The sequence below is a fragment of the Notamacropus eugenii genome, chromosome 3 (genome assembly GCF_028372415.1).
Source record: "Notamacropus eugenii isolate mMacEug1 chromosome 3, mMacEug1.pri_v2, whole genome shotgun sequence".
In the NCBI taxonomy this organism is placed as follows: Eukaryota; Metazoa; Chordata; class Mammalia; order Diprotodontia; family Macropodidae; genus Notamacropus; species Notamacropus eugenii.
This window is the reverse complement of record NC_092874.1, coordinates 65,790,023-65,814,228: the sequence shown is the minus strand read 5'-3', so window position 1 is coordinate 65,814,228 and position 24,206 is coordinate 65,790,023. Positions and strand designations below refer to the sequence as shown.

The 24,206-nt window shown below is 36.7% G+C and overlaps 1 protein-coding gene and 1 long non-coding RNA gene across 2 annotated transcripts in view; one reads left to right on the top strand and one right to left on the bottom strand.

The window, feature by feature from the left end:
• The window catches only part of ENKUR (enkurin, TRPC channel interacting protein), a 28,488-nt gene extending 22,627 nt beyond the window's left edge, over positions 1-5,861 (top strand). Inside the window, exon 5 of the mRNA XM_072651752.1 lies at positions 5,445-5,861. Within this exon, the coding sequence (XP_072507853.1) occupies positions 5,445-5,618 (174 nt within the window). The 3' untranslated portion in view covers positions 5,619-5,861. The remainder of the gene's footprint in view (positions 1-5,444) is intronic.
• Positions 5,862-11,435: 5,574 nt separating this feature from the next.
• LOC140532817 (uncharacterized) overlaps positions 11,436-24,206 on the bottom strand; it is a 36,833-nt gene continuing 24,062 nt past the window's right edge. Inside the window, exons 2-3 of the long non-coding RNA XR_011976676.1 lie at positions 14,897-14,990; positions 11,436-12,125 (exon numbers count right to left, since the gene is read on the bottom strand). This is a non-coding gene — a long non-coding RNA (uncharacterized lncRNA). The remainder of the gene's footprint in view (positions 12,126-14,896; positions 14,991-24,206) is intronic.

Below are 24,206 nucleotides of genomic sequence, written 5' to 3'. Positions count from 1 at the left end.
TGGTGAGGTGGGAAGCCATGTGAGAGGCGGTGGAAGAGATTGAGAAGAGAGGAACACCAAATGCACATGACTTTTTCAAGGGGTTTCACTGGAAAAGTAGGGAGAGACAGAGGGAGATGGCCAGAGGACAAGGTAAGAGAAAGTGAAGTTTGGGGGGGTTTTATTTTTTTTTTAATTTCAAGTATGGGACATGAACAATAGGGAAAGATATGAGTAGGTGATAGTAGAATCACTGGATTCTAAGATGACCAGAGAATTTGGAACAGGATGGGATCAAGGACAAGTATAGTGGGTTGGCCTTGGTAAGCAGTTAGGACGTCTCATCATCTGGGACCAGACTGAAGGAGGAGATAGGCAAGGAGGAGTAGTGCAGGGGGAACGCTTGGTCAATAGTTTCAATTTCAGGGGATAAAGTGTGAGGCAAGGTCTTCAGCAGAAAGGGTAGAGGAAGGGTGCACCTTTGGTGGAGACGTGAGAAGGTTTGAAGCAGCCCCTGTGAAAAATGAGATATTGAATCCAGAAGGAATTGAATTTTTTCTTTGTGGCAGTGAGGGCCCAGTTGAGATTGGATAATATAAATTTGTAATGGTCTTAGTCAGCAACAGTTTCGTGATTTCCTCCAGCTGCTCTAGGAGCAAAAGAAGTAGATTAAATTATAATTATGACCAAAAAAAATTCTTTTGAGTGTGTTTTTCATATACAGAAATTTACTCTCTATAATGCTTAAGTCCCATCTGCACTAAATGGTAATAGAGGGAGGCTGATAATGTTACTGTAGTTTCCTAAAATGTAAATCCAAGAAATTACTTGGAAATTAGGGAATATGGTTCATTTTTAGCTATCTTCTGCATTTTTCTGGTGAGAGAATATTTCAGAGAGAATCTCTCTTTCTCCCTCCCTCCCTCCCTCCCTCTCTCTGTCTCTCTCTGTCTCTCTGTCTCTCTCTCTCTCTCTCACACACACACACACGCACACGCACACGCACACACACACACACACACACACAAACACACACACACACCCCCTCTGAATGCTCCACAATATGCTATTAGGTCTCTTTTGCAAGTGAATTATGGGTGCACAACCTGATGTGACTGCTGACAAAGGAGCTTTGTTACATCTGTTACATCTTGTAATTTCACCTGGGGAGTGTCCTGATGCCCATCCTAAGTAAAAGTGAAGGAGTCATCATAGCAGTATAGCCACTAACCTTGTAGGCTCCTAAAAACCCCTGAATTATTCTCCCTCTGGGGAGTATATAGTCCCTCAAATATATCATTTGATGCCTGACAGAGGTCTGCCCATTTATAGCATCTGTCTCTATGGCAAGATATGTCACTCACTGAAATATTTTTGTAAAAAAAAGCAGATAATGCCCTTATATAGTAAATTTATGTGTTTATGTGTGTGTAAACTTCATTTGAAAAAGCCCTCCAATATTTAGGTTAATTCCTATCCATCCTATGCAACTGTCATCATCTGGGTCCTCCCAAGGGTTTGCCACAGGTGATTCCACCCAGTATGCTGGAGGAACTTCTTGCCTTCTCTTGACCCTAAGCCTGTTCTCCCTAAAGGTACCAGTGGAGCGCTCTGGCCATGTGACTAGCCCATCTTCTCTTTTTGTCTTACAGTCGTTTGATCACATCCTTTACTCCTGTTCCTTGTAGCTTCTTATTGGTTATGTATTGCATCCTTCCCAACATCCAACATTCATCTTTCCATTGCCATCTTTGTGAAGCCCATTTTTACTTCTTCAGAGGCAGTAATGTTCTAGGTCTTGCTACCATACATCAATAAAAGTATGACAGAAGTTTGGGAGTCAGTAAAAATGCTTTGCATTCTCCCAGAAGTAAGCCTACTCGCCTTCCTCCTCCTTTTCAACTCTGGACCCAATTTCTTGTCCATCTATATTGTCTGTTCCAGATATAGCAACTTAATCTTTTTTTTGTTTCATGGGCCCCTTTGAAAATCTGGTGAGATATATGCACTCCTCATTAAAATGTTCTAAATGGATAAAATAGGATACAAAGAAAACCAATCATATTGAAATGCAATTATCAAGATATTCAAAATTGAAAGCTCATAGATCCCAGATTAAGAACTCCTTGCATTCAGATGCCTATTGAAATTTGAGGAATGAGGATTTTTTTCACTTATTTGGTCGACCTTTTGAAGATGGACAAGTCATACTCCTTAGAGAGATTACAGATTTCTTTCAGGAGGATCCGAAATGTTAGCATCTGATGAAATTAAACAGTGGTATCACCAAACTGCAACATCTTAAAGACCTCACCACCCACAAGGAAGCCTTCCTTAGCCTGTACCGTGTTCTAGATCTCCTTCATCAGAGGGGCAAATACTTTTGCAGAGTGTACATTTCCCTGTTTTCCTCCTTGCCTGATTTTTATTATCAGATTCATTCTGTCTGCTTTTCCTGTCTCTGTTCTTTTTAAAATAACGAATACAGGTAAGGAAAAAGAAAAATGCTTCCATCTGAGATAGGAAAAAAAAAACTTGTATGGAAGAGATTGAGAAAGTTTTTTCTGGTTTTTTTTTTTTTTCAAATGGCAATATTTAAACTTAGGGTCAAGGCCCTAATTTAATACTATGGACTTTCAGAGAAAAATTTTTTTGTTATAATTTAGTTGTATCTTCTGACTTTGATATCAAATTAAATTCAGCAAATTTTTATTAAGGCTCTATTAGGTGTGTTGTCTTGGGTACTGGGGATACAAAGATGAAATAAGCAGTAATCCCTGGTCTCAGAGTTTGCACTCTTTGTAGTGAAGACATATACACAAATAGCTTTAATGCAAACTAGAATATGAGTATTCACATAAGAAAAGTCCCAAAAGATTGGTATGAGAACTAGGAAAAAGGAAAGGTCACTTATAATGTAGGCATCAAACCAGGCTTCATGGAAAAATTGCTAGCTGAGCTAAATCTTGAAGAGAGATTTCGATAGCTGAGGGAAAGAGAATGGATTGATTGCTCCTGCCAGGTGTGAGTGAAAGAATTCACAATGGCAAGCTTGTAAGAGATTGGGAAGTGAGAAGTACCCAAGATGGATCAGAACAGGAGTCTGTGAAGGAAGGGCAACGTCAGATGGGTGGAAAGGGAGATGGAAACCAAGCTACAGAGGGCCTCACTGCCAGGATAACGAATGTGGATTTCAGTTTATGTTGGGGAGAGAGTGAGGAGCTCCTGGGCTCTCTTTCTGGTTCTGTCTTTCATTTGTTCATGCTATTTTTAAGCAGGGAGATGATATAATCCAATCTGTGTAGAAGGAAGTTTATTCTATGAATAGTGTCAGGGATGAAATGAAGACAGGAGAAACTGGAGGCAGGAAGAGCAGAGAAGCAACCTCAGAGAAGGTGAGAAAGGTCTGAAATAGGGTAGCAGCAGATAGACAGTGCTCGTGAAGAGGGGAGACGGAATGTGAGGGTTATTTAAGAAGTCACATGTACCAGAATGGAGGATGATGGCAAGAAAAGAGTCCGAGATGTTCTGATGTTCAAGTCTACATGACAGGGAAGATGGTGGTATCAGAAATAAAAAGAGGAGATAGGAAAGAGAGATTGTTGTTGAAGAAGTTTTTGAATTTGACATATTCATTGAATATCCAAGTGTAAGCAGAGAGCTAGAAAGGAGGGAAATGATTGAGGCTTGAAATATAGATGGAAATTATCACTGAAGCTTTGCTAGTACATGGGATATCCAAGTGGATACAGTGTAGAAGGTATGGAGGACAGGGACAGAATTTTGGGTGCTGCTCACATCTGGGAATGGAAAGAAGGGTAAGCTAGTAAAGGCTTCAGAGGAGGAACAGTTGAAGAGATGGGAGAACAGTATAGTTGAGGGTCATTCCTAAGTAAAGGGAGTCAGAAAGAGGTAGTGAGTATCAGTGTTATTGCCTGAGCAGTAACATGGGGAAGCCATAGGAAATGCTGTGGAGACACCTCATTTTATATTGAAAGGCAAATTAATACGACTTCCTTATTATTCAGATGAGGAAATGAAGACCCATAAAGGTTAAGTGAATTAATTTCCCATGATCACACAGGTAAGTAGAAGAGCTGAGATTGGAACCCAGGCCTTCTGACTTCAGATTCATTGCCCTTTCTGCCATCGCCTGCTGCTTCCCTCCATCCACAGATTCCTTCACAGACAGCTTGTTGAAACATACCTTGAATGTTGTTAGGCATGAGCTGTTTACATCATTCTTCTCACCTTAGAATTCTTCCCATTTTAGTTTAGTTCCCTCATACCCTCATCGATTTAATTGAACAAACTCCATTGTCTAAGGAATTATCAGTTCCATTCCTCTTTCCTTGACTAATCACAATCTTCTCCAGTCTTTTCTATCTTAATATTATATTAATTTAAGCTTGGAACTAAATCATTGAGATTTTATGGCATTCCTCAATCAGGTTGAAATTTATAATTCAAGAACCCATTTGGAAAGCTACTAAATCTGTTGAACCTTTTGATGCTATCTTAAAACTTTAATAAATCACCACTCCATTTTCCAAGCAATATTCAAAATGCTATGGTTCCTTATTTATTTATGCTTTTACACAAATAAATATATATATTGATCTATGGTGAACTGTAAAAGGTTTTATGCATTAAAATAAGTTCAGACAGTAGTTGGAAACCATTTTTTTAAAATAAGGAACCACTAATGTTCTGTAACAAAATTATATGTGTGAATGTATATATGTGTACATATTCACATACATGAACATCTACATGCTGTGTATTTGTTTTCACACACATACATACCCAGAAAGAAAAACAAGCTATAGCTCCCAAGAGATCCATAGCTTTGAAGTTATTGCTTTGTGAATGTAAAACATTAATTAGAATATTAAATTAGTATGTTTATTACCTTTAATAATATTTAAAGGGAATTTAAATCTCTTAGTATGGTAGAAGAGTCCTATCTTTGGTCAAAATATATTATATCCCAGAAAACTGAATTTTGACATTAGAAAATTTATTTTGTCAGATGGGTAAAAAAATAAGTGTTTTTTTTATGAACTAGTGAAAGTTTTTAAAGAAATGAAGCCCAATTTGGAAATATAGTATTTTCAATTCAGAGATCTATTTGCAGATATCAGTTATAAGTAGTTTGAAATGTTTTTGCTTTGTTTTAAAATAATAACCATAAGTTACATACTATTGTTCTGAACTCATTACTACTCTGTTTTATGCTATTTCTAACTTTAGATATATGCATTTGACTGGTAGGTTTTTTAAGTAGTTACATTAAAAAGATAGCAAATAAATATTCCCAGTGGGAGTTGAACACACATCCAAGGACAGAAATTGGCCCTCAAGCAGTATTTTTGTTACTGTTGCCAAGGACTTGATATAAAGCCTACAAAGTGGTTTCTTTTTAGTGTTCTTATCAGTTTCCTTTGCATTTCATAAATTTACAGGGCCTAAAAAAGAACTGGGAAGAGGTACATAAGGAATTCCAGTCCCTTTCTGTATTTATTGACTCCTTACCAAAGAAGATCCGCAAGGAAAGACTAGAAGCGGAGATGAAACAACTGGAACATGATATTGGTGTAATTGAAAAGCATAAAGTCATCTATATTGCTAATAAGTAATGAAGAATTAGTAGAATATATTCATTTAAAGTCAGAAAAATACAGGATGGAAAAATAAAATGAAATGGTAATATGCTTTCACGAAAGAAAAATCTTATCTAAGAGAACAAAGCAGTAGGCTTAAAATAATACATGCTTAAGTAATGTATAAAGAATAATGTGAATTGTTCACTTTTATGAGATTTTTTTTGCCAGTGTGAGGATTTCCAAGTATGAACAAATTAAATTTTGATGTTCTTTGTATCTGCTCTAGAGTTTTTCATCATTGATATTCCTCTATTTTAAGCAAGTTTCTTATGTATGTATTTGATTAGTAATTTCCTTATACTGAGAAAGTCTTAGCTCAGTACCTCAGTACCTTCATATAGATTTCATACCAAAGTTATTTTTAATAGACTTAATATGACTTTATTAATAGTGTTACATCTTCCTTTTTGCATATATTCTCCACCCTACCAAGATTGTGCAAGGAACACACCTATTTTAAAAATTAAGTGATTTGAGTTAAGAACAAAGATATATACTCTCTTACCCCTTTAAACCAATTTCCAATTTTAAATTCAAACAGTTGTCTGTGTCCCACTATCCACATGAAAAAGCAAATGGTGTAGTGGAAAGGCACTGGACTAAATAAATAGTAAAAGATTTGTTTCCTAAGCCTAACTCTATGACTGACTAGCCAGATAGCCGTCAGCAAATCAATTCACCACTCTTGATTCTCATTTTTTTCATAGAATAAAAATAATAATAATTACCTTACCCATGCCACAGGGTAGTTGTGGTTGTGAGGATAAAATAAGAAAATGTATTTTAAATGTCTGATACATCATTCACAAACTGCCTTTGTTATCTGTGACTTTTCTGACTCCTGAAGTAAATCTCCTTACTCTAGTGGACTGAAAATTCTTATATTTGAGAGTGGGGGGAGGAAAAGAAGTGAGAGAAGAGAATGGCTTTCCAAAGATCAGTTATTCAGTAAGTGTGTCATTGAGGAGACTGAAAAGGAATGCTGGGGGATCAAGGAGGAGCCTTAAATAAAGAAAATATCTGACTTCTCATTGTGCTTTGTAAAATATTGTGCTTTTTTTGGATTTTATTCTATTATTCACATTATGTATTCACATAGAAACTGAATGTTAATTTATTAGTCAATTTTCTGTCCCTCCATTTTCAAGCTATTAACAAATGGAAATTCATTTCCTGTCAGCTGACTAGAGCAGGTTCTTCAGGTCCAGTATGTTCAGAATTAGAAAGAACCTCAGCACCATCTTACTCTACCTGTACCTGAAACCAGAATCTTCTCTTGAAGAGCTGCAGTGGGAGCTGGAGGTGGGGGCAGTAAGACGAGAGGGAGGTTCTGTACCATCTGAAACAGGCCATTCCACTTTTGAATACCTAGTTATTAGGCTTCTTATTCCAAAGGTTTTTAATGGATTACATCCCTGTTAAAAGAGAAAAGGAGGTGGGGATACCAATTTTCCTAGCCAAAAGGAGAATGAACCCCTTTGGAGGGTTTTAACCATCAATGTACTGCTTGTTTCAATTTCAGTTATGAGAGTCCATCCTCTCAGTCCATCCTCAGACATAAACTTGGCCTCATTGCCTTTAGGATTTTCTTGGCTGTTAGTGAAAGGGGTCTTAAGTTTAAGGTATCATGTCCAGCTATTGGCGATCTAGTACACTTTTTTTATGCTCCCAAATAAAAGCCTTGTATCTGGTGAAGCAGAAAGGGAGAATTTCAGACAGCCAATGGCCTTATGATAGCTATAGTTACAAACTGAAAGACATTTATATGGAAAGGAGGTCAAACACAGGTTTATCTTTTAAACTACAACCACACACACATCAACACCATCTATAAGTACTGAGAATACTATCTGCATGGAGTAACTACAATGAAATCCCTTTTTTAAAACATACATACACACTCCAGAGTTCACCCTGCTGAATTAACTTTCTTTAAAGTAGTCACTTTGTCAGGCTCCTCATTCCAGTGATACTGTCATTGTTCAAAACATTTTTGGATTCTTTTCCTCTTTTGGAACTACATTCTTTGGAAAGTCCAATGCTTAGCACAGTGTCTGGCGAGTAAGAGGCGCTCGGTAAATGTTCATCGATTGACTGACTGGCTTCCATGAAGACCAATCATTGCCCACTGAGAGTGGATTTGATTTTTGTAGGCAGCCAGAAATCACCCAAAGTGAAATCACCATTCAATTAATATTTACTAACCTACTTTGTGTAAGACATTATGTTAAATGTTGGTGACATAAAGATAAAAATGAGGCCTGATGATCAAGCCAAGCAAAAAAGTCTTATCACATTCACTTGCTTGAATGGCTTGCAGAATGATATTGAAAGCAACTCTAGGAGAATTCATAATGTTTTGAGCAGTGTGTCATTGAAATGTGCACAGTCCCCTAAAGTGATCTTTGAAAAGGGATAGCATGGAAAATCTGAGGCACAAAGTTCTGGTTTGAAATGCTTGCTTTGAATCTTGTTCCCCGCATAGCAATTGGCAAATGGCTCAACCTAAATCCATCTAATTTATCTGCAAAATCAGGCACTCGGTAGTTTCTAAGTTCCCATTTAGCTCCAAATCCCATGATTTTACTGAGATCAGCTCTACAATTATGTGAATTTTAGTTGCCATGACAGGCTGATAGGAGAAGGTTGTCCAGATGTGTAAGTTCTGATGTGTTTTTTTAATCACATCTCTTCATAGTCACACCCTGTAGATGACCTTCTTTATATCCAAAGATGCTACTAATTAATGGTGGTTTCTCTGTGCGCGTAGTTTAAAAATGATTAAATAACAACTGACTTTCTGATATCAACGTTGAGAAAAACTACATTTCAATTTTCACAATCATATTGCATATATTCTTTTGATGACTACTTTGACTTTTATTTCTTCCTTTAATTTCATTTTTTCAGTTAATAAGAACTTAATTTCTCTCCTCTCATTCCTCTCCCTCATTGAAAAGAAAAAAAAAAGAGTTCTTAAGTCTTCCAAAGATGTTTGTCTTTATAATGGCACTGTTATCATATAAAATTGTTCTCCTGGCTTCATTCATTTCACATTACATCAGTTTGTACAAATCTTTCCAGTTTTTCTATGAAACCATCCATTTTTATCATTTCTTAAAACATAATAGTATTCTATTACATTCATGTAATTTGTTCAGTTATTCCCCAGTTGATGGATACTCCCTTAGTTCCCAGAAGAAGAGCTGCTATGAATGTATTTGTGCACATATAGGTCCTTTTCCACTTTCCTTAATCTCTTTGGGATATAGATCTAGTAGTGAGAGTTTGTGTTGAACACCATGCATAGGATAATAACTTTGAGGGCATAGTTCCAAATTGAGTTTCAGAATACCTATCCAAGGTTGGGAAACCTGCATCCTTGAGGTCACATGTTGTCCTCTAGGTCCTCAAGTGCAGCCCTTTGACTGAATCCAAACTTCACAGAACAAATCCCCTTGATCAAAGTTTGGATCCTTGACGTCTATCTGATATCTACATTGATCAAAGGAGGTTGTCTAAACAATTGCATATCTTAATCTTTTTCATCTGCTTGATATTTTTAGTGTGAATAGGCTAGGATTCTTTTAACTAATTAGAGAACTCATTCAAGATATTCCCAAAACATTTTGAGACTTGATAAAATAAACACAATGTCACCTGCATACACGAACATCTGGGGAACCTCACCAGTTATAGGAAATCCCTCTTCCATTTGGACTCTGAGTGGGATATTCTCTGTGACAGTGGAAAATGCCTTTCATAAACACACTTGTTTCATTCCTCGTTTAATGTCAATAAGCAGGCACCAATAAAAGTTCTCTCCACTATACCTCTTAAAGAAACTTAAATAATTCTGTTATTTCTATGCTCCTAAAGGATCACCATTTATAGGGATGATTAATCTTTGGGAGGGGGGGGTCATGTACTCCTTTGGCAGTAAAGCTGGTGAAGTCTATGTACCCCTTCCCAGAATAATGTTTTTAAATGCATAAAATTTTACTATATAGGATTACAAAGGAAATCATATGATAAAATTATATAATATATTCATTATATTGATAAAGATGTAATTTTTTTCTCATTTAAGTTCATGGACTTACTGAAATCTTTACATGGACCACATGGGTGAATAGCCTTTGTTTGAAGGGAACATTTTTCTCTACTCAATCAAATGCTTTTTTTTATAATTAGAAAAAAGCAAATACAGTGAAATTTTTGTATTCTCTACATCTTTTTCATTCAGTTGTGTGACTATACAGATGTAGTCTGCACCATTTGCAAAAGACTACCCATCCTGCTTTTATAACCTGATCAAGGATGCCCTTACTACATGTGTAGAATTATTCTCTTGAAGATTTTATAGAGATTGGAAAGTAGGTGTATATGGGTTGATAGTTATTGGTATCTTCTAGACTGCCTCTATTTCAGTAATACTGAGGTTTGTAGTCTTTTTTTCCAAGCATTTTATATCCTCCTCTGTTTCAGATAGAACTATCCTTTAGTGCCCTCAAAATTATTTTGCTTCCAGCATGCCCCTCCCCTATGATTGGACAAGCTTCTTTTCCTATCTTTGTTTTCTTTTGGGCCATCTCTACTTCTTCATACAATATATCTACGCTATCATTACTGAAGATCATTTTAGAAACGTTGATCTTTTCCAGTCTTTAGCCCTTTGTTGACCTTCCAGTTTCATCCTTCAATGCTCTCAAGATGATCTGGCTTAGTTGAGTCTTTTGATTAACTTTCTGTAAGCTTGATTTTCACTCCTATACTTGTTACTGTTTGAAGCAGCGATTCTCCTCCTTAAGGTTTTAAACAAGCTGACACTCTTAAAACAGTGTTGCCCTTGGCTGCCACATCTCTCTGTCTGGCAAAGCCACTGCTTGTGTTTGGGCTGATGCACTTTCTAGTCTTTTTTGGTTTCCTCATGCTAATTGATTTACATAAGTTAAACTTCCTTCAGAAATGATGCTGCCAATGTCTACTCTTTTACCCATTTCCCCATCTTTCATCATCAATATCTTGTTTAAATATATCTGTTTGGAGTTACCTCATTTGAGCACTTCTAATTTAAGTTATATAGCATATCATACATTTATTATATTATATCATATTCTAATTTATATTCTAATGTACTGTTAGTATCTGCCATAAAAAGCTAAGGGTATAACTGTACAGGCAGCTGATTTGGGAATGAGTTCCATATCATTTAACAGTTCCTCTGTATTTGGATGCAACCAGTTTCATTTTTGTGATTCTGTTTGAGTGCTCAGTATATTTAATAACTCTCCATTCTCTTTTTCAAAAATGTTTTCATCCTCTCATTCCTTACTCTTAAATCGCATTTTTCAACATGTTCTTCACCATTTTCCCCTATGCTTACCTTTTTTTCACTGAAGTTACTGAGTATTAAAGTATAAAAGTATGTATTGATTTAATTTGAAGAGTCTTATTGAGTTCTTTGTAGAATTTTTCTTCTTACTCTTCTGTAATAGATAGTGTAGCATAGGCTCAAATTATCTTCCCAGTAATTTTTTTGCAAATGCATATTTTGAGCATGGCAATCCTGAATCCAAATGTCTCACAAAATGACATTTCTTATTGTCTTTGGACATATCATAAACCAATTCAATGAATTCCATAATTCGCCTCTCCTAGGAGAACCTATGAACCAAACTTCTTTTGGAAGCAACGTTCTTTGCCTGCTAACATCTTCCTAGTGAGGTCAAGGTTAATTTGACTCAGTTCCTCCAAAAGTAATTCAACTTCTTGGTCATTGGTTATCAGTTATTTGGGTGTGTGTGTGTGTGTGTGTGTGTGTGTGTGTGTGTGTGTGTGTGTGTGTGTGTGTGTGTGTGTGTTTTGGATAAGACTTGTGATTTAATTGGTATTTTGAACCTCTAGTGAGGAAACATCTAATGCAGATTAGCACACATTCTAACACTTATTCTGGGAGACTGGAGGTTAAATGATTTGTCCAGGATTACACAGAAAATACATGTCTGAGGAAGAACTTGAATTGACATCGTCTTGGTTTTGAAGTCTGCTTTCTATCTACTGTGCAATGCTACCACTCAAGATTATAGTGACTAAAAAATCGGTAGCTCTAAATATCATCTGCTCTTTTTTCACAGTGCCACTGGCACTGCAGAAAAGGCGAGACAGGACTGAAGACTGGTTGACATTTTCATTTCATGGACTGCCACAACCAAAGAATTTATAACCAAGTGGCCAGCCCACTGGAGATGAGTATTTCAGTACTTACCTAGGCTAGCCCTCAGAAAGCAGACACAGTGTGTTGGCCAGAGAGTACTTGAAGCCTTTCCACCACAAGGGAAGCCGCCAAAGCTTTAATTCAGCTGGCATTCATCCATTGCACAAGGAGACATCAGAGTAAGACTTTGTAGAGGGTCTGACTGGTGCTACTCTGTAGTGGCTGGGCCACTCCTTTACCCAAAGGAATCTCTTAAAAAGCACCTAAAAGAGGAAAGGGAATTGTCTTACTTCGATCTATTTCCCTACTAAGGCACTAAGAGAGTGGTTATTTTCAGTCTTGTATAAGTTCCCCACCCCTAAGCAGCTCCATTATGGAGCAACTCAGAGTTTCTTTTTCTTGTCCTTTTTTTTAAAATTCTTCTGTTTTTGGCTTTAGAAGGCAGTTGACTTTTCTTCTGGACAAGTCTCTTGTTTTATTCAGCCAACAGGCACAAACTTTGGACCTCAACCTGAAAGGTCACATATGGTTTCAGCTGTACAGCCCCTGAAAAAACAAACACACTCTCTCCTTTCTCCCTCCCTTTCTTCCCCCTCTTTCTCCCTCTCTCCTTTCATTTCTTCTTCCTTTCCTCCCTCCTTTTCTCTCTCTCCCCCTCCCCTGATTTCCTTAACACCGATACAGTAGAAGGCAGCTGCAACCTACTGACATACTTCCTGGCACTAACATTAGTGTCATATAGGCATGGTTGGGTACAGACTGCAAAAGAGTAAATCTTGGCTCCATATTGTAACGATTGTAGAACTTGGATCATGAAACTAATTACATCATCCAACTACTTCAGCAATTGTGTAGTTCTGTAACACACCCAAAGTTAATGCATTACCCTAACATACCCATTGGGGGATCTAAATACAGTAGTGAATCCTGAGATATTTTCTTCATTTTAAGTATATTTGATGACATTTAGAAAATAATTATCATTTTAAAAATTTCCAGCATTAGAATTAGATTCTGACTTTTAAAAAATCTTTGATCTAGTATCAAAAAAAAAATAAGGTGCTGATGACCTACTTCATAGCCTTTTTCAAGGATGTGATGGAACTTTAAAGTGATCTAAAAATAAAAATACAAGCAAATTGACTTATAACTTTGATATATTTCTCTTATCAACATGTATAGGTATACATCATTTTATTGTGTTTCAGTTTATTGTACTTCACAGATATTGCATTTTTCACAAATTCGCAAATTGAAGATTTGTGGCAATCCTGTGTCGAGAAAGTCTATTGGTGCCATTTTTCCAACAGGACATGCTCATATCGTATCTCTGTGTCACATTTTGGTAATTTTTGCTATATTTCAAACTTTTTCACTATTGTTATATCCATTATGGTGATCTGTGATCAGTGATAATTCATGTTACAATTGTAATTGTTTTAGGGAGCAATAAACTTGACCCATAGAAGACAGAGAACTTAATTGATAAATGTTGTATGTGTTCTGACTGTTCCACCAACCTGCCATTCCCTGTCTCCCCCTTCTCAGGCCTCCCTGTTCCCCGAGACAAAACTATAGATATTAGGTCAGTCAATAACCCCTAAATGGCTGCTAAGTGTTCAAGTGAAGGGAAGAGTCAAAGTGACAAACTTCATTGTTATTTTACTTTAAGAAATTGCCACTACAGTCTTTAGCAACCACTAGGCAAGACCCTCCACCAGCAAAAAGAAAATGATTTATTGAAGGCTCACATGATGGTCAGTATTTTTAATTAAGGTATGTGCATTTTTTGGACACAATACTATTGTACATTTAATAGATGACATTATAATGTAAACATAACTTTTATATGCACTGGGAAACAAAAAAAAAATTACATGACTCTATTGCCAAATTCACTTTATTGCACTTGTCTACAACCAAACCCACAATATCTCTAAGGTAGGCCTGTACTATCCCACAGGGTCCAGGGATGGGGAACCGGTAGCCCTGAGGCCATATGTGGTTTTCTAGGTTCTTGGGTGCAGTCTTTTGTCTGAGTCCAAGTTTTACAGAACAAATCCTTTTATTAAGGGAATTTGTTTTGTGAAGTTTAGATTCAGTCAAAGGGCCACACTTGAGGACCTAGAGGGCCACATGTGGCTTCAAAGTCATAGGTTCCCCACCCTTGCTATAGACCTCTCTTGCAGCTTTGGTATTATTACTCAAACATATGAAATGGAAGCAAGAAAAAAAAATATTCCTAGTATTGATTCATTGTGTATGGCATTTCAATGTGTTTTTAAAGCTTCAGACAGACTTTCATAAAAATGAAATAATTCACAATTAATGAATAGGCTGATAAAGGGTATTTTGGTTATCACCATCTTATTTATACAAGTATGGGGACAGGATCAGGGGATGGATGCCATATTTACTTTGGGGAACTACATCCCTTCCTTCACCTTTGTGTAATTCAGCAGGTTTCAGTTTGAAGAGTTTAACAATAGCAATGAAAATTCTACTGTGAAAGATGAAAGTCAAGATCATAGCCACCTAGAAAAAGACCAGACAAGGAGCAAGCAGATGGATGCCGGGAATGGTGCAGGTGGAGACTAGGCAGGAACACAATCAGCTTGGAGAGAGGGAGAGAGCCAAATGCTGAGCTGGAGAGCAGGCAGACAGTCAAGCAGAGCCAGGAATACCAAGGCTGCCATGAGTGACTGATGCATCTTCCTCCTCTTGAGTCTAGGGGACTAAGGAATTGAGATAAAAGCTAGTGCTCCATGCAAAACATGTACAGGAAATAATGGAGAATTAATGCCTGAAGAAGTTAATACCTGATTTATTCTACATTTTTTCCATAAAAAAATAGTTATTCTGTTTCAGTGAATGTTTTTGCTTTGAAATTCAAGATTCTTTTAAAAAATTAATTTCTTCAGGAACCTATGTGCCATTGGTGTGATGAGAACTCAAACTACTGAAATGGCAACCTAACACATTGAATTACCATCTTAAAGTGACACCTGAGACTCAGAAAGGTGAAACGACTTACCATCTGGTCACATAGCAATAAGTGTCAGGTGCAGGACAGAACCAAGGCCTTTCTGAATCCAGCTTCTGTGCTCCATCTTGCTCTGCTGCCTCTCCTAAAATCCAGATCACAATTTGAAATGATTAGTGTTCTGGATAATAAAATCATCGTTATTCAAACCCATGATAATGCAATTAAGACTAGATGAGCTTTATTTGCAAAGTAACATTTTCCAGGGCATCCTCTGTATTTTAACAAAATGAAATTTGAATTTATCATTCTCTGTCCCCTACAAATAATTTACTAATTCTCTTGTTTGGACAATATTATCCCTTCCTCTGCCCTTTCTCCCTGCCCCCTACCACCACCACTATATGCGCGCACACACCCACACACACACTTTTCCTTCTCTTTGGCAATTCATCTTCTTTGTGGCTTTTAAAACCTGGCTCCAAATCCAGTTTACGGTGGAAGAGTTCCACTAACCCATCAGACTGTTAACACTTCAGTCCATAATCCCCTCAGTACAGATGTCCTGCCCTAGGGCCATTTCCAGTGTCAGGCCAAGGCCCCACCCCACACAGGTCATATCTCCATGCTTTCTTAGACCCTACCCTAGAGCTTTCACCAGTCTTTTAGAACCCAGGCAGCTTACCACCCACTTTTTGACTTTTGTGACCTCATAAAACTTCTCCATTGCTGGCCTGCCTTGAAATATGACCACTGCATCTTATGCCCACCCTCTCCCCCAAAAAAGAACCTTCTTTAGCAAACAAGGAATCAGCACATCCTAACCAGACTCCTGTACAACTCTGCTCCTGCCTGCTGTCCACTGTGAGGTGGCCTCCTGGGACCTCAGTGGACACATATATCACCCCTTGGTTGGACTTCATGAGAATATATCGAATAATCACATACCCAAAAGACCTTTCTCCAACCAGTGATACTCTCTGTCTGAACTCCCTTCCCAACTGTTAGCATACTTCTACCCCCTTATTCTCTCCTTACCCTAGTGATTCAGAACCTTCTACCCTATGTTAATGTACAAACTCCGTTCTGCATCCCTGGTTGCCCATTCTCTGTCATCCCTACCCTACTAATGCCTGCTTCCAGATCTCCCCATCCCTTCCACCAAGCCCTCTGGAATGCCTGCGCCATAATTAACTTTTCTATTCTCAGACCTCTTGTTTTATCACTATTTTCATCTTCTGGCAATTGCTGAGGCCTAGCTCCCTCCATCCTTTTCAGAACCAGGTACACTTTCTGTCATAGTGTGAAGTGCTTCAACATCTAGACGCTTCTTACCTTTCTTGGCTTTCATCTACTCAGTTTATGTCCTGAATGTATCTAGTTATTCATATACTATCTCCATCATTTGAATGTGAGCTCCTTAAGGAGAGGGGCTGTTTTTGCCTTCCTTTGAATTCACACCACTTAGTACAATATCCGGTACATAGTAAGTGAGCACTTAATAAATCCTTGTTAAACGGCTGATCTCCAGCTTATGTTACAGCTTATTAAATTTATTTTTTCTCAACCATATATTCCTAATATGGAAGAACCCTTCCTGACAGTGTCTGTTAGATTGTAAGAGCAAAGGCAAGGATGATGCCATCCTGAAAAATCAGATCCATGTGGTAAAGCAGTGGGTATTACCCTGCCTGTGCATCTTTTTAATTAATCATTCTGCGAAAATACCCTCCAGTTTTTGATACAGGGAGAATTTCCCCAAGTGAAATTTAAACTCTCTTTTTTATATTACATATATATGTCCCCAAATTGCTTATGATTTGAAGGAGTTCTGAGCATGGTGGGGAGAGGGAGTGCTAGCTTGAGACATGCACATGAGACAAAATGATGAGTCTACTGAAGCTAGTAGAACTTTCAAAAGAGAAATCTTTGAATTGAATAATTTAATTTAGTTTATATATTAAGTGTAAGGAATATGAACGACTATTTCCTCGATTGGTAGAACATGGGTGTACTTGTACACACATAGTGATCCATGTGACTAGTCAAAAAACAAGATCTAATGTCTTCATATTCCTTCCTCTCCTCTGCTATTATGGCTTCTCTAAATAATGAAATGAGTCCACTGGGAGTTTTAATGGAAAATTACTGCATTATAAATTATCGAAATAAAAATTAATTTAAAAAAATTCAACCAAGAACTTCAACCAAGGTTAATATAATAACAGCTTTCACAGCTGAAAAAGATATTTGACCATTCAGTTAACACATGTTTGCTGATACTACAGCCATTATTAGAATTTTATTTTCATCCAGGTCAAAACCAGTTAAGTAAATTGGGAAGATGAAGCTTATGGTATAGAGCATATTCTAAATGCAGATATCATCATGTCAGAATCTGGGGTGGTGATAGAGGCCTGGCCTTTAACCTTGAAAGGGGAGGTGAGTCTGGGAGAGGGCAACATGACCACAGGATATGACACATGGTGGCATGGCCTAGTGATGGACCCAAAGGCAGGGCTCAGGAATGGGACTTCCACAAAGAGTCTGTGCTCCTCTATTTCAGTGCTCTAGGGCAAAGCTCCATTGGCTCCATGCTAGGTACAACTCTGACTATCAGTAACAATTGTATGTCCTTATCCCTGTGTCACAAGCAATGTGTTTATGGTAGTTGGTGAGTGAAAGATTATGTAAGAAATAAAATGCAAAGTATAATAAATTCCTTTGAGAAATTTACAATTTTGTTAGAGAAACAAGACAAATAAAAAAGTGAGACAAATATATGACTGTAATAGGAATATTAGTGTTCCATGAGAAATTATAAATATGAAGAACTATAAATATAAAGAATTCAGAAACTTGTGGAAAGACATATGAATGAATGGAGAGTGAAGTAAGCAGAACCAGGAAAAAATACCAAAAAATACAATGTTCAACAGAATAAAAAAAAAAATCAAATGCTACATAATTATAACGACCAGGTTTGGCCCTAAAGAAGAATTGAATGCATATGTGTATATATACATATATATATATATATATGTATATATACACATATGCAGGCATACACTTCCTGCACAGCAGAAGTGATGGGCTATGGATGGGAAATATTAGATATACTCTCAGTTATAGACTATGTGTTAGTTTTGCTGAACTGCTTTTTTTCTCTTTATTGCAAGGGATGACTCATTAGGTTGGGCATGCTAAGGGATATATTCAGAAATGAATGTGATATAAAAGCAAAAGATATCAAAAAATAAGACAGGTTTTTTAAATAATTCCTTTAAATAAAAATCAGAGTGAGACTAGATTGTTTCTAAGGTTATTTCGATTCTGAGTCATTTACAAGAAAAGAAGAAAACATATCAGGAAGAGAAAAAAAAGAAGCCAAGATGCAAAGGTGGAAATGAACATGGATGGGATTTAACCTTACTGGTGTCAAGATAAGGTGGTACAGAAAAATTACCACACTTGGCATTGGCCAGTGGCACCACAATTTGAAGACAACCACTATTTCCAAGTCGCACCATAGACTTTCATTGTCCCAGGTAGAAATAAGGATTGAGAAACATGGTTTACAAGATTTATGAAGATGTTATAAAGGCCAAAGTGATAGATCTGTGATTAGTGAACTAATCAGTTTCCTACATGGCTATTTGCAAGTTTTCCAAATTTAAATAAAAGAGCTAGAGAACAGTGTGGCATGATAGACAAAAAAACTGATCATATCAAAAAGAATGGTGTTCAAGTGCCACCTCTGACACATTCTGGTTCTGTTAACCAGGGCAAATCAGTCAGTTCAGGGAGTATCATGGGTAACTCAACAATTCTCTAAGACTCTAAATTGTAAAGATAAAGCTGATCTTCATTGGAAGGGTATGTATTCTCAGCAGCAGCTACCTACACTGATCAAATCAAAGGCCTATTTTTTTAATCAACCTATTTCACAAATATTTATAAACATTTTCAAATAATGGAAAATACTACTTTATGAGATTATTTTATATAAAAGTTGTTTTTATATTCAAAGATCAATTCAATTCAACAGTCAGGTTGTTCTCTGACTAAAGTTCATTTGACCATGGTGGTGTCTGGCTTGTAGCTTCCATGTCTGTGTGGAAATTTATTTGCATTTAATAAAGAGGGATTGTTACTAAGGCAACTACTGTGTAACACTTCATAGTTGCTTTACTTATAAAATATGCCTTCCTTTCTTAAGGGAATATACAACTTTTTTTTTTTTTGTCATTTAACAAATGCTTACTTTTCCCCTTTCACCTGATTTACAAATGTCATAAAACTTTGTTTAGAGACAATTGCTAAGGAAAAGCTTCAGGAAATGAGGAATGTTAGTAAGGCTGGCCCTTCACAGCTGCCATGGGCTAGAAACAGAGGAACACTCAAATGACTTCTGGAAATATATGATCAATTCCCCTCTAGCAGCATTTCCCCAGATTCTACTTTTCCCCACCCTCTACCCCCATGCATCTTCATGTTTATCCTGTTTTCATGTTGCTATGCAAAGACACAGAGAAGGCTTGGCTTCTTGTTTTGTTTTAATGACTATTGTAGTCATCAAATGTACTCTTCTAATGGTACAAAAGTTCCAAAGAAGAATTCTAAAATCCTTTGGGGGAGACTATTCTAAGAATATCCAAAGCAAGAGATGTACGTTTAGAAACTGACTAAGCCTTCACTGGCACATTACCACATGTATCATCAGCTCAAGAGGTATATAGAAGACTCAATCTATATTTTGGAAGAATACTGTTAATTTTGCTTATGTGACCAAAAGTGTGTTATATTGGTTTTAATGTCTCTCACTCCCATGGATTGTCCCCCCTTCCCTTTTATTTGCTAAAATAAAGAGATATTAATGGGTAAAATAATCAAATGATCATACACCCTGAGGAAGTCATATAACCTTTCTGAACCTCAGATAAAGATAATAATAAGACTTGCCTCCTAGGGTTATTGGGAAGACCAAGTGAGATAATATATATAAAGTCCTTTACAAATAGTAAGCATTATATAAATTTCTTTTTATATTATTCTTCTTACCTGGGCTTCTGCTAGAAACAGTCCCAGAGAAAGTCACTATACTGCTATTATTTTATGTTATTATTTTCTATTATATAATCATATGTCTATTATGTAATATGTTATATATAATTATATATTATTCATTTCCTATTTAATGCATAAGGTTAAATACTTATCATTTAATAAATAAGTGCATTAAATTCACATGTACTTAATGACCTATTACATAGGTTAATTAAAATTAAAGCTTTTTGTAACTGAATAAAAATATTAGTATAGAAATACTACTAGATCTCCTGAAATTATATGATATATGAAATATATACAATATATATGAAATGAAATAGACACTCACTGAAAGCAACTTTGGTACAGACCTTCAGTAGCAGACAAGAAAAGAGTAATAATGTATCCTCCATCCCGTTCCCACAAGATTTTGATTTCTTCTGCTAGGTCTCTATAATTTTAAAAACTTTTGTTCCCACATAACTTGGTGGTTAAAACGGATTAGTTTTATGTCTGGGTAATTATAAGTCTAGTACAGTACATGGGTTAAGTTCAACAGGATATTTTGAGGTCTGTGTTTCTGGTACGATAATTTGTCTTTTGCCATGCCAAGTCAGGAAAGATTCTGATGTATAATTCAAGTCATAAGGTTATATTCCCTAGTTATTCTGTAGGTGCTAAATTTTTACAGCCGGAAGTCATGTATTTTACCATTTCCTTGTATCAATGGAGTGATCATTGTATGCTGGGTTCCTTAAGGATAATCCTTCTGCAATTTCTGGAGATAATAAATGACCTAGTCCTGAACTGTCATCAGAAACCCCTCCATTTTGACAAACAACACCACATGATCCAGTCATTTCTTCAATACCAATATTTTTTTTTCTTCTTTGGTAAACAGATTGTTGGCCAAGTCCATGTGTAGGGCACCCATGCCTTTTCATTCTACTCAAGGTTTAGCTATATCATAAGCTCCACCCGGAGGTACCTCCTTTAGGGGCTACATTTAGCAAATCCAAGGGTGTACACCTGTTATTAGACTTAACTCTGCACAGTGAAATGATTGCATGTTTCAAATATATTTCTATCAGCTTTTCCTTGTTTGTCATATGCTTTAAGAATGTCTATCATTCTTCCTCCTTCTTGGCAAATAAGTGTTCGTCTTTCTCTACCTGCCTTAGGGTAATGGGCCCTGCATTTGGTTAATATTGCAAGGATTTTTGTTCAGATACTTTCCAACTTATTATAGTACATTTTATGGTCCCAAAAGTGTATATTAAGACCGATATTGAATGGGTGTTAATTGCTTTAAATTCATTCCTCCCATTCAAGTTTGATCTCAGCATGCCAGTAAATCCCTTAATGTATTCAGTGACTGCCTTTGATATTTTTATGTTGGATGTGTCTTGCCTGGAGAAATCCATGCTATTTGTGGTTATTACCCCCATCTTATGGAGTCATGTGATCTCAAGAATCAAACTGAAAGTTTTCAACCTGTTTATTTTCTTGGCATGTGTTGGATTTTATACTTATTGAGTACAAATAACATTTTTATATCATTAGAGAAAGAATCCATGAGTCAAAGTTGTTGTTTAATATGTTTTTCAGTGGAACCATATAGCTTGGTGTCGTCCATATACATCAAGTGATTAATAAGATGTGTTGGTTCAATACCCTCTTTATTCTAGAGCCATACATACTTCTATTGAGGAGATATGATCATGGATTGACAGTTAGGTGGAACCACAGTAGGCTTAAATAGTCTTCCTGAAAAATGTCACGCTTCATATCAATTTTTCTTGACATTGTTATGTTGATGGCCTGTTTTAAATTAGAGAACAGCTCTCCACATGAACATTAAGTATTCTAGCATTCTCACTAACGTGGGTCTAATTTACACATTTGTAGTGTATGAACAAGCCATGATTAGAAAACTGAATCAAAAGCTTCACAGTAATCGACAAAGGCAGTATAAATGTTATAGCACTTTCAGGCAACTTGTTCCATTGTTACCAAGTCACTAATAAGTTAATCTTTACACCTCTGGAACTTTTTGGTAGACCCCTTTTGCTCCTCAACCAATTTACTGTTTTCTTATAAGTATTTTTATAGACTGTGAATACTTGGTATAAAATATTCAAATATGTAATTGGATTATTTTTGAAGGGTTTATTGGTACTCTCATATTATCATCATTACCATTACTATTGTTAACAAAGCAAAAAAGTCAATGTTTCTATAAGGGTCAGAATCATAATTTCCTTTTTACTTTATCCTTTTTAAATAGAGAAATTAAATTTTAATTAATTGCTTTTTATTAATTTTTGTTTGAGTTGGTGATTTTAGCAGTATGTGGGACTATGTGGTGTGGAAATTCCCACCACCCATGTAGACTGACAAATTATCTATAACTTAAAGTCTTTGTTGCACCTTAGAATGACTTGTCCATGGGGTCACAAAGTTAGTATATGTCAGAGGAAGAACTTGGACCCAGGTCTTCCTGACTACAATGTGGGCCTTCTATCCACTATGACAGGCAAGTGAAATTTTAGAAAGGTTTTAAAATAGAAGAGGTCTCACAGACTCACTCTCTCAGATGATGGTTTATTTTAATAGACCCATAGAAAAGGAATTAGAAAACATATTTTCAATATCTTATGTTTATAAAAAGGCTTATAGTTAAAACCTAAGCCAAACATAAAGCAGTTTGTGGTATTTTTGATTAGACGTTTTATATCTCACCTTAGCATTGCAATGTACAAACAACTTCCAGTATAAGTCTGCTAGTAAAATGGCCAGGCTGGTCATCTTGCCCTTGATAATTTTATCTGATGTAGAAGCCTCCCTTGCTGCTGGCCAGTATCACTCATTGGACCTCTGAACCTTTTAGACTCATATGGTAGCCCCCAACCCTGGAGAGATATGCATTCAACCTAGATCAAGAAAGGACAAATATGAAAAAGATAGTCCAATCCCAGGCTCAGACTTACTTCTACAGAGCTTATGCTGTAGATGCTGTGTGCTAATTAATGGCTTCATAACAGCTGGGGAGGGGAGAGGGAAGAGGGCCAACCAACTCATTTCGCCATTTTCTTCTCAAGACACAGCTCAAAACGTTCCAGCTATGATTCAAAGCCATAAAGGAAAAGGAAAAGGGAGATGAGGGTGAGGTCCTTCCCTTTTAAATATCCACCTAGTAAGTATTTCACATCTATTAGCTTTTCTGTCTCCATAGCAAATAAGGAGGCTCCCCATCATTTCAAAGTTTAGTTCCTTCAGGGATGAGTCAGTCACATCTGGCAGGAAGCAGGTCCCAAAGCTCTTTTGTGGTTTTCTGGAAGGAGGATTGGATACTAACCATGTATCATGGGTTAGCCATTGTTACATATAGATGAAGAAAATGAGTACTAGAGAAGCTAAGTAACTTATCCAAAGTCATACATGTATAATAAGTGGCAAAGCTGGGGTACAAACCTAAGTCCTTTGACTCTTTTCACTGGACTTTGTTGTCTCCTGGGGTGACATTATAGTTTATGGGGAGCCCCTTGGCAAAATATTCATAGGACCATAAATTTAGAGCTGCAAAGGAACTGAGAGGTCATCTAATTCACTGTCCTTCATTATATGATAAAGAAACCAAGGCCTAGAAATGAGATGAGCAGCTGAGGCAGGATATGAACCCAGATCTTCTTCCTCCAAATCCATCAATCTTCCCACTACATCACTTAGCCTAAATCTGAGGGTACCTAAATCTGCATCTATGTGAAGCAATCAATATATTTTAAAATGCATTTTATTTTTTCAAGTTTTACCCACACTACAGACATTCAACTAAATTGTGTGCTGTACCAGTTTTATATCAAGGACCAAAGCCTTTTTTTTTTCATTTTTGCTCCTGGCATCCTTTAAAGTTATGTCTCTAGAGGTTGGTACCAGCTGCATGTGATGAAAGAGTTTATAGAATATTTCAGGATGTTGAGAAATTCAGCAGCATAAACCAGTTCATTCATACATTATAGCCTTTCTAAGTATATTCAGAATGAGAAGAGAGGAGGAGAATTGTCGGGGGTGGGAGAAGGTGAAGGGAAAGGAAAGTCAAGAGTCCTACAGTAAAGAGGAAAAACAAAGAAAAACATGGAATCCTAATTTCTCATGATCATGGTGCCCTGCAATAAATACTCCTGGGGAGTGGAGAGAGACAGAGAGAGACATTTAACTCTCTCAAAAAGATAAACCAATATGCATTCAACAAGATGAGAAAAAGACATTTTCCCCCTCTAACGTAAACCACTGTACTGAAGATAAAACTTTC